Source organism: Mauremys reevesii, linkage group 6, assembly GCF_016161935.1.
Source record: "Mauremys reevesii isolate NIE-2019 linkage group 6, ASM1616193v1, whole genome shotgun sequence".
NCBI lineage: Eukaryota > Metazoa > Chordata > Testudines > Geoemydidae > Mauremys > Mauremys reevesii.
The window spans coordinates 70922673-70938045 of NC_052628.1; the positions used below are offsets into that span (position 1 = coordinate 70922673).

General features: G+C 43.2%; 1 protein-coding gene across 4 annotated transcripts in view; it reads left to right on the top strand.

The window, feature by feature from the left end:
* DMXL1 (Dmx like 1) overlaps positions 1–15373 on the top strand; it is a 152884-nt gene that overhangs the window by 7138 nt on the left and 130373 nt on the right. The window contains exon 1 of one of the 4 annotated variants that reach the window (XM_039544391.1): positions 11148–11958. The exons of 1 other annotated variant lie outside the window; for it this stretch is intronic. In XM_039544391.1, the coding sequence (XP_039400325.1) occupies positions 11872–11958 (87 nt within the window). In that variant the 5' untranslated portion in view covers positions 11148–11871. Of the gene's footprint in view, positions 1–11147; positions 11959–15373 lie in introns of those variants that run through there. 2 more of the 4 variants (XM_039544392.1, XM_039544394.1) reach the window with 2 other exon arrangements.

Genomic DNA, 15373 nt, shown 5'->3' on the forward strand with positions numbered 1-15373 from the left:
AGACGAACCCAAAGCCCCATGGCAGAGCACCCTGTTCTTATAGTCTTTTTTCTTCGTTGAATTCTATGGATTTTGCTGCGTCAGTTTCTGGCTGGTTACTTCTTAATTGGTGTATCTTTTGATGTAAACTTTCCAATACACCTCAGAGAGGGTCATCCTGTCCTTTGTTCCAATTTAATCAGTTGTCCTTAGGGGTGCCAGCCTTCACCTCAGGGTCATCAATCTGCCCTTCATTATGGATGTGCGGGCCTCGATGATTCTCTGATGTCATTTAAGTCTCTTCGCTCCTTCTTACTTGACCATCTGGCTATGACAATGGCCTTCACACCTTATCTTTTCCTGATGCATACATTCCTCATTCACGCAGTCTTTTACAGTTAAAGGTATACAGCAGTTTTTATGTTGAGCAAGAAAAGGCATTGTAAATTAAGCCTTCCTAAATCTTATAATTTACACTGGGGCCCAGGCCTTCAGTGTTCCTCCAATCTCCTTAACATAGACACAATACAAGATCCCGTCTCTTACTTTCTAAACCTTAAAACAAATAAATGTATATTTAACTAGAGTGCCTCATTTGTAATACATGTAGGAAACCATAGTAGACATTATAACTTATCCTAAAACAAAAGAGTGACCATAATCAGTCATAATGATTGTTCTGGTCTGTCATTCCTTTCTGCTATTCAAAAAGGGAGGCTGGCAGGATGAAATCAAATCATACATTAATTCTCATAGTACAATTATAAAATCCTGCTCCTACACAGTGACTATTGAAAGCATTCCAGGAGATTTTAATAGGATATTTTAAGAAAATGACATTATGTCATGTTGGGGAAAAGGATCTCCCAGCATAGCTTCAGTCAGAGTTGGCACCCCTAGGTCTGCGCTACAGCGTCAGGTCGACATAAGGCAGCTTGCATTGACCTAACTCTGTAAGTGTCTAGACTAAAATGCAGCTCCCACCGATGTAACTTGCCCACTACACCAACTTAGTAAGTCCATCTCCACAAGAGGCGTAATGCTTAAGTCAATGTAGTTAAGTCAATGCAAAGTCAGTGTAGACACTGCATTGCTTAAATCAACTGTTGCTGCCTTTCAGAAGCCGTCCCACAATACCCGACACTGACAGTTAAATTGGTGTAAACGCTCGTGGTGAGGATGCACATTGCTAACTCAAGCAGTTTAATTACTGAGGTGGCTGTAAGGTCAACTTAATTTTGTAGTGTATACTTGCCCTTAGTTATGGGAGAAACAAGAAAATTCAGAGAGAATACATTGATAACTGAAACACATAGTGACAATTACAGTTAAGGTTGCCCAAATATTTTCATCCTTAAATCCCTTTTACAGTTGCTACTAACTTTCTGAATCGTTCATCTTCTGCTCTCTGCAAGAGGGTTTTTTGTTTTGTTTTTCAAAGTCTCAGCAAAAACAGCGTAGATATTTTTGACAACAAAGCAATGTATATAATACACTTTTTTCTAAGTATTAAAAGAAATTGTGTGGGGGTTTTATACTGGCTGTAGCACATAACTGGCTGGATCAAAGAATTTAAATTTGGCAGAGTCCAATAATAAATCCATGAATTAATAAATAATACTAATATGTAGCTATTATAGTGGTTTACATCTTCCAAATGCAGTATTTACAATGTGTTGCTATCAAACATAAAAATAAAAAACTTATTTTTTTAGTACACTAAGCAGATATAACTCTGAATATTCACAGGTAGCACATCTATTGAATAAGATTATTCCAATTTTCTGACCATAACAGCACTTTAAAGTGTTCCAGTTGTAAACGTACCATTTAGTATTCTAGTAAGGTCTAGATTAATAAAGCAACTGTTAGTAAATCTAACTTTGTTTCATTCGTGTGTTCTGATGGCCTGACTTCTCCTCTTTCTAAAACTAAATACAGTAACTCCTAGCTTAACGTTGTAGTTATGTTCCTGAAAAATGCGACTTTATGCGAAACCATGTTAAGCAAATCCAATTTCCCCATAAGAATTAATGTAAATGGGGGGGTTAGGTTCCATGAAAAAAATTTTCACCAGACAGAAGACTATATATATATATATATATATATACACACACACACAGAGTATATGTTTTAAACAAACAATTTAATACTGTACACAACGATAATTGTGAAGCTTGGTTGAGGTGGTGAAGTCAGAGGGTTGAAGAGGGTGGGATATTTGCCAGGGAATGCCTTACTACTAAATGATGAACTAGCATTCAGGTTAAGATATTGTTGTTAATACAGCCTCACACTCTCCAAAGCAGCACGAATGGAGGGAGGGGAAACAGCACGGCAGACAGAGACCGAGACACATACCCTGTGTGAGAGATATGCGCATTGCCCCCTTTAAGTATGCTGACCTCACTCTAAGTACACTGCCTTGTTAAGTAGATCAGCAAGTTGAGACAGCAGCTGCTCCCAGGAAGCTCCCTCCATCCTGAGCCATGTCCTGTTGTTCCCCTCCCCCCAGTGGAGATAGGGTAAGTGGGGTGCAGGAGCACTTGGCAGATGGAGGAAATTAGCCCCCTTCTCTCTTCCCCCTGCACAGCTAGCAGGAGGCTCCCGGGAGCAGCTCCAAGGCAGAGGGCAGGAGCAGCACATGGCAGAGGGAGGAGGGACAGCTGAACTGCCGGCAATTGATAGCCTGCTGGGCAGCTGCCGCACAGGGAACTTAGGAGAGCGGGGAGCTGATGGGGCTTCCGGTCAACCTTGGTTCCAAGCCCCCAGCAGCTAGCTCCAATGGAGCAGCTAGCTCTTCCTGCAAGCAGTGAACAAAGCAGGCGGCTGCCAAATGATGTTATAAGGGAGCATTGCACAACTTTAAACAAGCGTGTTCTCTAATTGATCAGCAATGTAACAACGAAACAACGTTAACCAGGATGACTTTAAGTGAGGAGTTACTCTACTTACTTATAAGTGGAAGATAGGATTACTTTACATGAGCACCATTATCCCACAGCACATCGTGCTGTCAGTCATATATGTCAGGTTTCAGAGTAGCAGCCGTGTTAGTCTGTATCCGCAAAAAGAACAGGAGTACTTGTGGCACCTAAAAGACTAACAAATTTATTTTAGCGTGAGCTTTCGTGAGCTACAGCTCACTTCTTCGGATGCATAGAATGGAACATACAGACAGGAGATATTTATACATACAGAGAACATGAAAAGGTGGAAGTATGCATACCAACAGGAAAAGTCTAATCAATTGAGATGAGCTATCATCAGCAGGAGGAAAAAAAACTTTTGAAGTGATAATTAAGATGACCCATAGAAGGTGTGAGGAGAACTTAACGTAGGGAAATAGATTCAATTAGTGTAATGACCCAACCATTCCCAGTCTCTGTTTAGGCCAGTGTTAATTGTATCTAATTTGCATATTAATTCGAGTTCAGCAGTTTCTCTTTGGAGTCTGTTTTTGAAGTTTTTTTGTTGCAAAATTGCCACCTTCAAGTCTGTCACTGAGTGGTTAGAGAGGTTGAAGTGTTCTCCCACTGGTTTTTGAATGTTATGATTCCTGATGTCAGATTTGTGTCCATTTATTCTTTTGCGTAGAGACTGTCCGGTTTGGCCAATATACATGGCAGAGGGGCATTGCTGGCACATGATGGCATATATCACGTTGGTAGATGTGCAGGTGTACGAGCCCCTGATGGCGTGTCTGATGTGATTAGGTCCTATGATGGTGTCACTTGAATGGGTATGTGGACAGAGCTGGCATCGGGCTTTGTTGCAAGGATAGGTTCCTGGGTTAGTGTTTATGTTGTATGGTGTGCGGTTGCTGGTGTGTATTTGCTTCAGGTTGGGAGGCTGTCTATAAGTGAGGACTGGCCTGTCTCCCAAGATCTGTGAGAGTGAGGGATCATCTTTAAGGATAGATTGTAAATCTTTGATGATGCGCTGGAGAGGTTTTAGTTGGGGGCTGTAGGTGATGGCTAGTGGCATTCTGTTATTTTCTTTTTTAGGCCTGTCCTGTAGTAGGTGGCTTCTGGGTACTCTTCTGGCTCTGTCAATCTGTTTTTTCACTTCAACAGGTGGGTATTGCAGTTTTAAGAATGCTTGATAGAGATCTTGTAGGTGTTTATCTCTGTCTGAGGGATTGGAGCAAATACGGTTGTATCTTAGAGCTTGGCTGTAGACAATGGATCGTGTGGTGTGTCTGGGATGGAAGCTGGAGGTATGTAAGTAAGTATAGCGGTCAGTGGGTTTCCGGTATAGGGTGGTATTTATGTGACCATCGTTTATTAGCACAGTAGTGTCTAGGAAATGGACCGCTTGTGTGGATTGGTCTAGGCTGAGGTTGATGGTGGGATGGAAATTGTTAAAATCACGGTGGAATTCCTCGAGGGCTTCTTTTCCATGAGTCCAGATGATGAAGATGTCATCAATGTAGCGCAAGTAGAGTAGGGGCGTTAGGGAACGAGAGCTAAGGAAGCGTTGTTCTAAGTCAGCCATAAAGATGTTGGCATACTGAGGGGCCATGCGGGTACCCATAGCAGTGCCACTGACTTGAAGATATACCGGTATATTGCCCCCAAATGTGAAATAGTTGTGGGTGAGGACAAAGTCACAAAGTTCAGCCACCAGGTTAGCCGTGATATTATCGGGGATACTGTTCCTGATGGCTTGTAGTCCATCTTTGTGTGGAATGTTGGTGTAGAGGGCTTCCACATCCATAGTGGCCAGAATGGTGTTTTCTGGAAGATCACCGATGGATTGTAGTTTCCTCAGGAAGTCAGTGGTGTCTCAAAGATAGCTGGGAGTGCTGGTAGCATAGGGCCTGAGGAGAGAGTCCACATAGCCAGACAATCCTGCTGTTAAGGTGCCAATGCTTGAGATGATGGGGCGTCCAGGATTTCCAGGTTTATGGATCTTGGGTAGCAAATAGAATACACCTGGTCGGGGTTCTAGGCATGTGTCTGTACAGATCTGTTCCTGTCCTTTCTCAGGGAGTTTTTTGAGCAGACGGTGTAGTTTCTTTTGGTAATCATCAGTGGGATCAGAGGGTAATGGCTTGTAGAATGGCCAATTAACACTGGCCTAAACAGAGACTGGGAATGGTTGGGTCATTACACTAATTGAATCTATTTCCCTATGTTAAGTTCTCCTCACACCTTCTATGGACCATCTTAATTATCACTTCAAAAAGTTTTTTTTTCCTCCTGCTGATGATAGCTCATCTCAATTGATTAGACTTTTCCTGTTGTTATGCATACTTCCACCTTTTCATGTTCTCTGTATGTATAAATATCTCCTGTCTGTATGTTCCATTCTATGCATCCGAAGAAGTGAGCTGTAGCTCACGAAAGCTCATGCTAAAATAAATTTGTTAGTCTTTAAGGTGTCACAAGTACTCCTGTTCTTTTAGTCATATATGTGTCACACATATGTAGTGAACAGAGTTTAAAGAATTGTGGTGACATGATTACTACACATTTAATGTCTGGAATATTCTGGGTTGTCTGAGTTCAAAAGACTTATCAGTTGGTAGCAGCTGAAGTTGGAGTTGGTTTGAGACTGAACCCATGAATTAAGTGGGCTGGATGTAACTTGTGAAGAAGGACCTTTTCTAATTATATCTTTTGTTATTTCACTGTTTTGTTGTTCTGATCGAATTAAAGTCAGTGTAGTACATTACAAAGCTTACTGGATTCTGGAGCCATAATAAAATCACTAGTGCTGAGGATGAGATCATTTTGGTGGGATTAATTGACAGGACCTTTTTGATGGGACCTTTTTGATGGAATTCTTTCAGAAATAACAAAGTGATCAGTGTGGCAGCCATGAAGGAAACATCTCTAAAAGAAAGGAGGAGAAAGAAAGGAAAATATAATCATGTGTGAAAAAATGAACTGTTTCCACTTTAATGAAAACGGGTAAAGATTTTTAAGATTATGTGCAAAGGCTTCATCAGTATTTGTTTTCAGTGATATTGGAGAGTCGCTGTTTTCCCCCTGACACTTCTTAGGAAAGGGATATTTGCACTCCCAAAAGACTTATGTGTCCCTTTTAAAAACTAGGTCATATTAACTGTGAGGTATTGACTTAGATGCTTAAAAGCACTATAAACCCTCTACAAATTTGAACTCCTAAAAAAGGAACTCATTCTGGAAGGAATAATGGATATAACTTTGGTATTTTGAGTCCAGCGAGAGCAAAGTATGGCAGTGTGAGAAATTACCTCTACCTACATGTCATGTAAAGGAAGGAAAATCCAATCTACATGGAAAAATGGCAAGTGTCTCTACAACCAGGAAGACATCAGAAAGTGGGAAGGATCCTTGTTTTGGTTGCTTTGCAACATTACATTACCCAGATCAATAGTTTGATTTGTTTAGAACATAAGAATGGCCATACTGGGTCAGACGAATGGTCCATCTAGCCCAGTATCCTGTATTCCCACAGTGGCTGGTGCCAGATGCCTTTGAGGGAATTAACAGAACATGGCAATTTATCATGCAGTATTCAAGATGTGGATGTACCATGGATTTATGTAGTGGCATTATGTGTTCTTCCTTATTATCTATCCTTTTTCAAATGGTTCTTAATATTCTGTAAGCTTTTTTTGACTGCTGCTGCACATTGAGTAGATGTTTTCAGAGAACTATCCACGATCACTCCAATATCTTTCTTGAGTGGGAACAGGTAGTTGACCTCACCATTTTGTATGTATAGTTGGAATTAAGTTTCTAATGTGCATTACTTAGCATTTATCAATATCGACTTTCATCTGCGATTTTTTTGATGAGTCACCCAGTTTTGCGAGATCCCTTTGTGACTCTGCAGTCAGCTTTGGACTTAACTATCTTGAATAATTTTGTATCATCTGCAGACTTTGTCACCTTGCTGTTTATCCCCTTTGCCCAGATCATTTATGAATATGTTGAACAGCATTGGCCTTAATACAGATCCTTGGCAGACCCTTTACCTGTCTCCACTGTGAAAACTTACCATTTATTCCTAACCTTTGTTTCCTATCTTTTAACCACTTACTGATCTATGAGTTGACCTTTCCTCTTATCCCAGGACTCTTTGCTTTGCTTAAAAGCCTTTGGTGAGGGACTTTCTCAAAAGTTTTCTGAAAGTCCAAATACACTATATCCACTGGAACACCCTTGTCCACATGTTTCCTGACACCCTCAATGAATCCTAATAGATTGGTGAGGCATGATTTCCCTGTATAAAAGTTGTGTTGACTCTTCCCCAACATATCTTGTTCATCTATGTGTTTGATAATTCTGTTTACTATAGTTTCAACCAATTTATCTGGTACTGAAGGCAGGCTTCCAATCCTGTAATTACCAGGATTGCCTAAAAAGAATGGCTTATGCATGGGGATCTCCCTCATTCTCTGCAATGAAGACGGATGCACAGAATTAATTTAGCTTCTCTGCAATGGCTTTGTTTTCCTTGTGTTTAAATGAGGTGAAGTGCAGGAGTTGGGTAAGAAGAGATGATATGTAAGTTGGGCTTGTTGTGCCACACGGGAAATAATACAACAAAAGGAAGTAATTTCCCCCCCAGCAGCATTTTTGCCCAGCTATGTGAATAGGGAAGGATCTGTTATACAAACTGCGCCTGTCCATAGTAAGATACTTGTTACTTAAACCACTCCCCAGAACTCTTTGTTGTGAAGAACAAGACTGAAATACTCCATATTAGATTAAACAGAACAGAAATAATTTGAACATGAGAATGGAAACTGATAGGGGAGCTGCAGTATCTGAAGAACACATACAAACATTGCTAACGTAACAGTAGTAGAAATTGATGGTATGTTCAAAAACTTATCAAGGGAAGATAATGGTATAAGGATACCTGTAGGTAATCAAGTACAAAAGTGTATGTTTGCCATTGCCACTAACTGTACAGAGAAAAAGGTCCTTTACTAATTGACAGAAACTGAAGAGCCATGCATTACATAACAAATTTTGTGTCAAAATTAGAAGAAAAACAGAAATCTGGCTGTTTGGTTGTTTCTTTTTTAATACAGACAAGGTTTTAGTGAAAGGTATAATAATACTAAAACACAAGTAGTTAATGCTAATTGGCTGTTTCTTAATGTTTATCCTCTGTCTTGCACTGAATAAAAAAACCTGTTGAAAGAAGTGCAAAAACAGCATATAATTTAACCGAGAAAGTTTAAATGGGTTATACTGATGTTGTGTCTTCCTAAAACAAATGGAAGTGTTGAGATTGGTAGTGATTATAAATTCACAATAAGTAGGTGGCCTCCCCCAACCTATTATAATATTTACTCAGTGTTGCCAATTCTCATGATTTTGTCCTGAGTCTCATGATAATTATTGTGGCCCCTAAAGCCCGAACTCCTGGAGTCAAGTGGATATGTGATGATTTCAGCATTCATTCTTAAAGAAAAAGTAGGGTTTTCAATTAATTGCAGTTAAGGCCTGTGATTAACTGAAAACAAAATTAACACGTTAATTTTTTTAACAGCGTTAATTGCATACTTCTGGGTAGGAAGGGAGGCATCAGCTGTGGAGGGACATGACAATGTCCAGTCAGGCGCAGTAACCCAATCCACCCCTAGAGGGTGAGAAGAGGAGAGCAAAGAAGAGGAAGTGGCCCCCATCCCAGCTCCTGTGAGAACTAGGGACCTGGCCACACTATGCCTCATTGTTCCCACCCAGCCCCTCGTTCCAGGAACTGATCTCCCCATGCCATCCCTCATTGCCCCTAGTTGGCTTCTTGCTCTGAGGATCAACGCCCCTCCCCCCCCCCCACACCAGCACTATGACCCATTGCCCCTGACCAGGCCCTACTCTGGGGGGTACCCCGTAAAAAACGGGCCTGGTGAGCTCAGCCTCCCTGCACCAGCCTCTCCTCCCCAGCCACATGGAGGCAAGATTCCTCCCTCACCATCATCCTTTCATTGCTTGCTTCCTCCTCCCCCCCCATCCCACCCCCCCACGAACACTGAATGTAGATTTCTAAGATGCAACTCTCTTCCTCTTTGGAAAGTAGGGAAGTCTGGCAAGCTTAGAAACCCAACCCAACAGGAGCATTGTCAAGTATTCACCCTTCTCCTGCACAACTCACACCCCTCCCATCTCCAGAATACTGACTTTCTGAGATAAAAAAATCTTTCCCCTTCAATAAGCCAAGACTCCTCTAAAGAAGGAACAAGAAGTAGGACTGAGTGTATTTGTAGGCTCTAAAGTTTTACATTGTTTTATTTTTGAGTGACGTTATATAAGAAAATAGTTCTACATTTGTAAGTTCAACTTTCATGATAAAGAGGTTGCACTACATTACTTGTATGAGGTAAATTGAAATACTGTTATTTTGTTTATTTTTTTACAGAGCAAATATTTGTAATAAAAAATAATAATATAAAGTGAGCAGTGTACACTTTGTATGCTGTGTTGTAATTGAAATCGATATATTTGAAAATGTAGAAAACATTCAAAAATATTTAAATGGTATTCTATTATTAACAGTGTGATTAAAACTGCAATTCATCGCAAATTTTTAATTGCTTGACAGCCCTAAGAAAAAGTAAGTTTCTAGCCTTCAGAGCTGTGGATAAAGCTTCAAAATGTGACCCTTGTGCACTCCAAAGGCTCAAAAAGCAGGAGAAAAAAATCTATTATCTTTACATAATCTCGTGATTTTAAATCTTATGATTTTTTATGAGCCTGATTCATGATTTTTGAACATTTAGTGTAGTCAATACTGTTTACTTGTATTGGGGAAGTGAGATTGGTGTACATGAACACCATTACTTACAGCACTTACGTCAAACCAGGCAAACTTTACATGTGCTCTAGTGTTTTTATTGTTTTATTGTCTTCTATTGGTTGGTATAGACAGGTGCACTGTGACAGAATGTACCCCTGTATTCACACCCTACACATTTTTGTAATAATTTTTGTACAAGACATGCCTTGTGATGTATCATTTGAAAACTCATAATTTGCTGATCAATAATATTCTGGTAAAATGCATGTAGTAACATGATGTGTAAACTTATGAACATAAATTGAAATCATGACTGAAGTGTTTCCCAGATAAGTCTGATTGACATAAGTTTCACCAGCAAAAATACTAGTGTGTACAGCACTATATCAGCAGGAGAGGCTCTCCTACCAACATAGCTAACACTGATTGTTGGCAGGAGAGCTCTGTCCTGCTGGCAAAGAGTGGCTACACGGGAGACCTTACAGCATCACAGCTGTAGTGGTTCATCTGTGCCATTGTAAGGTCTGGAGTGTAGACATAACCTAAACCAGTTTCTCAAAGATAAAGGGCAAACAGATGCTCCAGCCAGGTGTGAACAAAGCTGATGGGCCATCACCTATCAAGTGGCCATTCTTTATCAAGAAAGAGGAAGTGGCAAAGAGCTCTGCATCTTAGGAAAGAAGCAGCATGTCTCCTTCCTCCACCAAATCCTGTCTGTTGGTTCTCAACTGGAAATAGTTTTTCAAAGAGGGACTGAAAGTATAAAAAGGAGGGGCAAACACCCTAAGACACACCTCTCTCTCTCCCTGCCCATCTCTTTCTCTGCATCTGAGAAGACAAAGATGATAGCTGAGGGTTTCTCAGGGAAGGATCCTGACCTTAAAGTATGGTCAGTAATGATGTTGGAAGCATGTGGTGAGAAACTTAGCTTTAAATCTAATATAATTTGTTAAATTAGTCACTAGAAGGCATTGTTATCTTTATTTTCTTGTAACCATTTCTTACTTTTATGCCTCAGTGCTTGTACTCCCTTAAAATCTACCACTTCGTAGTAACAAAACTTGTATTTTGAATAATCCACTGTGTTTAAGTTAAAGTGTGTGGGCAACTCCATGGAAGGCGCTAAATTAGTGTATACTAGTCCCTTAAAGGAATAACAGACTTAATATATTTGGACTGTTCAGAAGAGGGCTGGGCAGTATAAGATATGCATTTCTGGGGGAAAATCTCAGACTGGGCTTGTGTTGGGGTTCCCCTGCAATATAACCAAGGCTGGGGCGTGTCAAAGTGCAACCCAAGTGTGACGACATAAATAGCAACCCTCCCCTTTTGCAACTAGGTGCAGTTTACACCAAGCAAACGTGACCATCTTGGCTACTGCTCAGGGCTTGCTACCGCCAAGCCCAGGGGTTGGAAATCATGAGGGCTTAACCCAGCCTACAACCCCCCACCCCCAATTTTTAACCTTCAGCCCCTCTTCTGCCGCTACCTACAGTAGTTTAATCCCCCCGCTAGTAAATTTCTGCCCCTGCTCAGACGCTGACAGCCCCCCTCCCGCTGCGATTTGCTCCCCTTAATCCTTTCAGACCCCCCCAAAGAGGAGGCAGCAAATCGTAACTAGAAGTAAGGGCAGCGAGAGGGCAATGGGAACAGCGCAGGTTACTGGGCATGCTCAGTGCACCCACCGTAGGGAATTGGGAGCGGGAGCTCTTTGTGCCGTTACACCCCATACGTACTTCCCTGCGCAACCAGCTTTTCCTGACCTTCCTTCCTAGCTAAATTTACTTCTGCGCACGCGCAGAAAACACCCTTCGCCGCACATTCAGTCCCAGGGTAGGGTTGGCGCATGCGCCGTTACAGAGAAAACTATGACGTCACACGGAGCGGAGGCTCGCGATATTTCGTTTTCGTCCCGTTTCGCTGTTACCGGCGAGCAAGGGGCTGGGGGGGCTACGTCTATGGCCCGCCCCGCGGGGAGGCGGGGTTATGAGGCCACGCCCCGAGCTATGTGCTGCCGCCTTCGCCGCTTGCGGGACCTAGAGCGGCCGAGCAGCTGTGGACCCTTCACTGCCGCCCCGGGGGCCGGAGCATGAGCCTGGCGCCCGGGCGCCTGCAGTGAGGCCAGCCGGGCCCCGCGTTCGCTGCGCCATGAATCTGCACCAGGTGCTGACGGGCGCCGTGAACCCCGGGGACAACTGCTTCTCCGTGGGGAGCCTCCACGACCAGCCGCTGACGGTGAGTCCCGGGCCGGGCTGCCCCGACGTGCGCGCCCCGAGTCACCCCCTGGCGGGGCCTCTGCAGCCTGCGGGGCAGCCCCCCAGCGTCCCCAGGGCTACTCCCGGGTGCTGACCCCCCCCCTTCGGGCCCGTGGGCCCCCGCTGCCCCCTCGCTCCGTCCTGCCCTCCCGCTGGGGACGCGACTCCTCTTCTCCTGGCCTCGTCCGCCCTGCACCAGGCACGGGGTGGCCTGAACTCGCCGGGAGCCAGGTCGCTAACTGGATGCGTCCGGGAGGGGTGGGATTGGCATGGGCTGGTTCAGGTGCACTGGGGACACATGACCCGAGAGGCGGGGGAGCAGCACAACGCAGCTGATGAGATCAAAGTGTGATGAGTAGGGACGCTTCATATCCTGCGCTTCTGTTGTGCTGATAATGTTATCGTACACTACAATAGCGCACAGCCACGGTGTGTGCTAGGCACTGTCCACGTACACACACAGGATGACACAATACATAATTTAAGGCCTATAGTACACCTGTTCAGAATTCCTATTGGAGGAGAACTATTCACACCTTTTTTAAGATCATGATTAATGATGGTTGTGATGAAAAAGCTATAAACAATAAGCCATAGTTTGTTTATATATATGTATATGCGCAATGTTATGTTAAAATACGTCATATAGTGTCTTTCAGAGATTTGCAAGTGTAAGTATTTGGTTCCTTAAGAGAGTGAATCTACATGTCAGATTTCATAAATGAAAATATTTTACTCATGTTTTCAAGTTGACAAGTCCTTACACTGGCATAAGCTAACACTTGAGTTTTATTGCATTTTGAGTAGATGACAGTTGCACATCTGTATTGCATCTGGTGAAGACTTGTTATGCTGACAGGAGAGCCCTCTCCCGTCGGCATAATTACTCCATCTTGGCTAGAAGCAGAAGCTATGTTGTTTGGGAAAGCGTTTGAGATAGAGCTGGTGTGGACAGTGTGAAATTTGTGTTGGTTGCAGTGTGGGAGTGAGGCTTTTTCACATCCCTGACCGAATAAGTTAGATTGACTCAAGCAATAGTGTAGACTTGCTGTAAGAGATATGTAAGAGGTCCTTGAAAGTGGCACAGAAAAAAAATCCTTAAAGGTAGAGCTATTGTTAGCACACTTTTTTTTGCCATGTAGTAACTCTGTATTATGTTCTAAAATCTTGAAGTTAAATCTAGTATTTCTGAACTTCCTGTTTGCATGCACCCTGCTGCTGGAAAGTCACTGTGCATGGCACTTTAAGTACAAATTAGGCTTCTATACATTTTTAAATTTTTGTTAATAAGGAGGATTTTTCTCCTTATCCTTTCACTCTCCAAAGCCCACTATTCCACCCTGCCTTTATTTAATGGAGTGACTAGTTTTATTTGAGTTTCGTTTGTCTATAAACTTGAAGAAGTATCCTCGTCATAATAGACTATGGAGTTCAAAAGACTCAATCCTGAGTCTAAATTTTAAACTATTCTCTTCTATTTCTCTTCTCTCCCTGGTTTGGCTCCCTCTTTCTTATGGTGCTTCATCATCTGAAGCCTGGTCTACACTAAGCGTTTAAACCGGTTTTAGGAGCGTAAAACCGATTTAACGCCACAACCGTCCACACTAGGAGGCACCATATATCGATTTTAATGGCTCTTTAAACCGGTTTCTGTACTCCTCCCTAACGAGAGGAGTAACGCTAGTATCGGTATTAACATATCGGATTAGGGTTAGTGTGGACGCTGATCGACGGTATTGGCCTCCGGGAGCTATCCCACAGTGCACCACTGACCGCTCTGGACAGCAATCTGAACTCGGATGCAGTGGCCAGGTAGACAGGAAAAGCCCCGCGAACTTTTGAATATTTCCTGTTTGCCCAGCGTGGAGCTCCGATCAGCACGGGTGGCGATGCAGTTAAAAATCAAAATAAAGAAAGAGCTCCCGCATGGACCATGCGGATGTGATCGCTGTAAGGGCAGGCAAATCTGTTCTATCAGCGCTCCGTTACAGAAGACGAAATTCAAAATCATTTTTAAAAAATCTCCAGACAGACGCCATAGCAGGGGCTCAGCGCACTGCTGCATGACAAACGTAACGGAAAGCCCAAGAATCAAATGGACGCTCATGGACTGGAGGACTCAAGCTATCCCACAGTTCCTGCAGTCTCCGAAAAGTATTTGCATTCTTGGCTGAGCTCCAAATGCTTCTAGGGTCAAACACAGTGTCCGCGGTGGGTCAGGGCATAGCTCGGCAATTTACGCACCCCCCCACCCACTCCCAGAAGTGAAAGGGAAAACAATCCTCTCTTGACTCTTTAACATGTCACCCTATCTTTACTGAATGCTGCAGATAGACCCGATGCTGCAGCACTGAACTAACATCCTTGCTTCGCCCCGCCATGGGTGGCTGATGGTGCAATACGACTGGTACCCGTCCTCATCATCAGCCTATTGGCAAAGGGGGCAGTGCAAAAGGACTGGTAACCATGATGACTAGCATCTGTTAGGTCAATCAAGGGCGCCTGGTCCTAATTTTTCATGGTAGATGGTGCAATATGGCTGATAACCATCATCGTCATAGAAACAGGGGGCTGAGCTCCATCAGCCCCCACCCTTCATGTGTAAAGAAAAGATTCAAGTGCCCCTGAACTAGCAGAGGGATGCTGGGCTCCTCTCCTACACACTCCTTACTGTCCTGTCTGGACTATCATAGCAGCTGGAGGCTGCCTTCCACTCATATCTCACTAACAAATCACTGTGTCTTATTCCTGCATTCTTTATTACTTCATCACACAAGTGGGGGGACAATGCTACGGTAGCCCAGGAAGGCTGAGGGAAGAATGGAATGAACAGGTTGGGTTGTTGCAGGAGCACCCCCTGTGAATAGAATACAGCTCATAATTTCTGCAGGATCTGACACAGAGCAGCTGTGCTCTTTGGTTCTATGATACAGTGGTTCTCTAGTACACTTGCCCATATTCTAGGCAGGACTAGGGGACTTGCCCATATTCTAGGGGACTTGCCCATATTCTAGGCAGGACTGATTCTATTTTTAGATACCAAAAAGGAGGGATTGACTCAGGGAGTCATTCCCAATTTTGGCTTTTGCGCCCCTGGCTAAGAGCAGCCAGGGGCACTTATGACAGCAGCAAATGGAACAGTGCAAAAGGACTGGTAGCCACAATCATCTTATTACCAATTTATGGTATGGTAGATGGTGCAATATGGCTGATAACCATCCCTGCTATCATGCAAAAGCAAAAGCATGCTGCTGTGTAGCGCTGCTGAATCGCCTCTGTGAGCGGCATCTAGTACACATACGGTGACAGTCACAAAAGGCTAAACAGGCTCCATGATTGCCATGCTATGGCATCTTCCAGGGCAATCCAGGGAAAAAAGGCATGAAATACTTGTC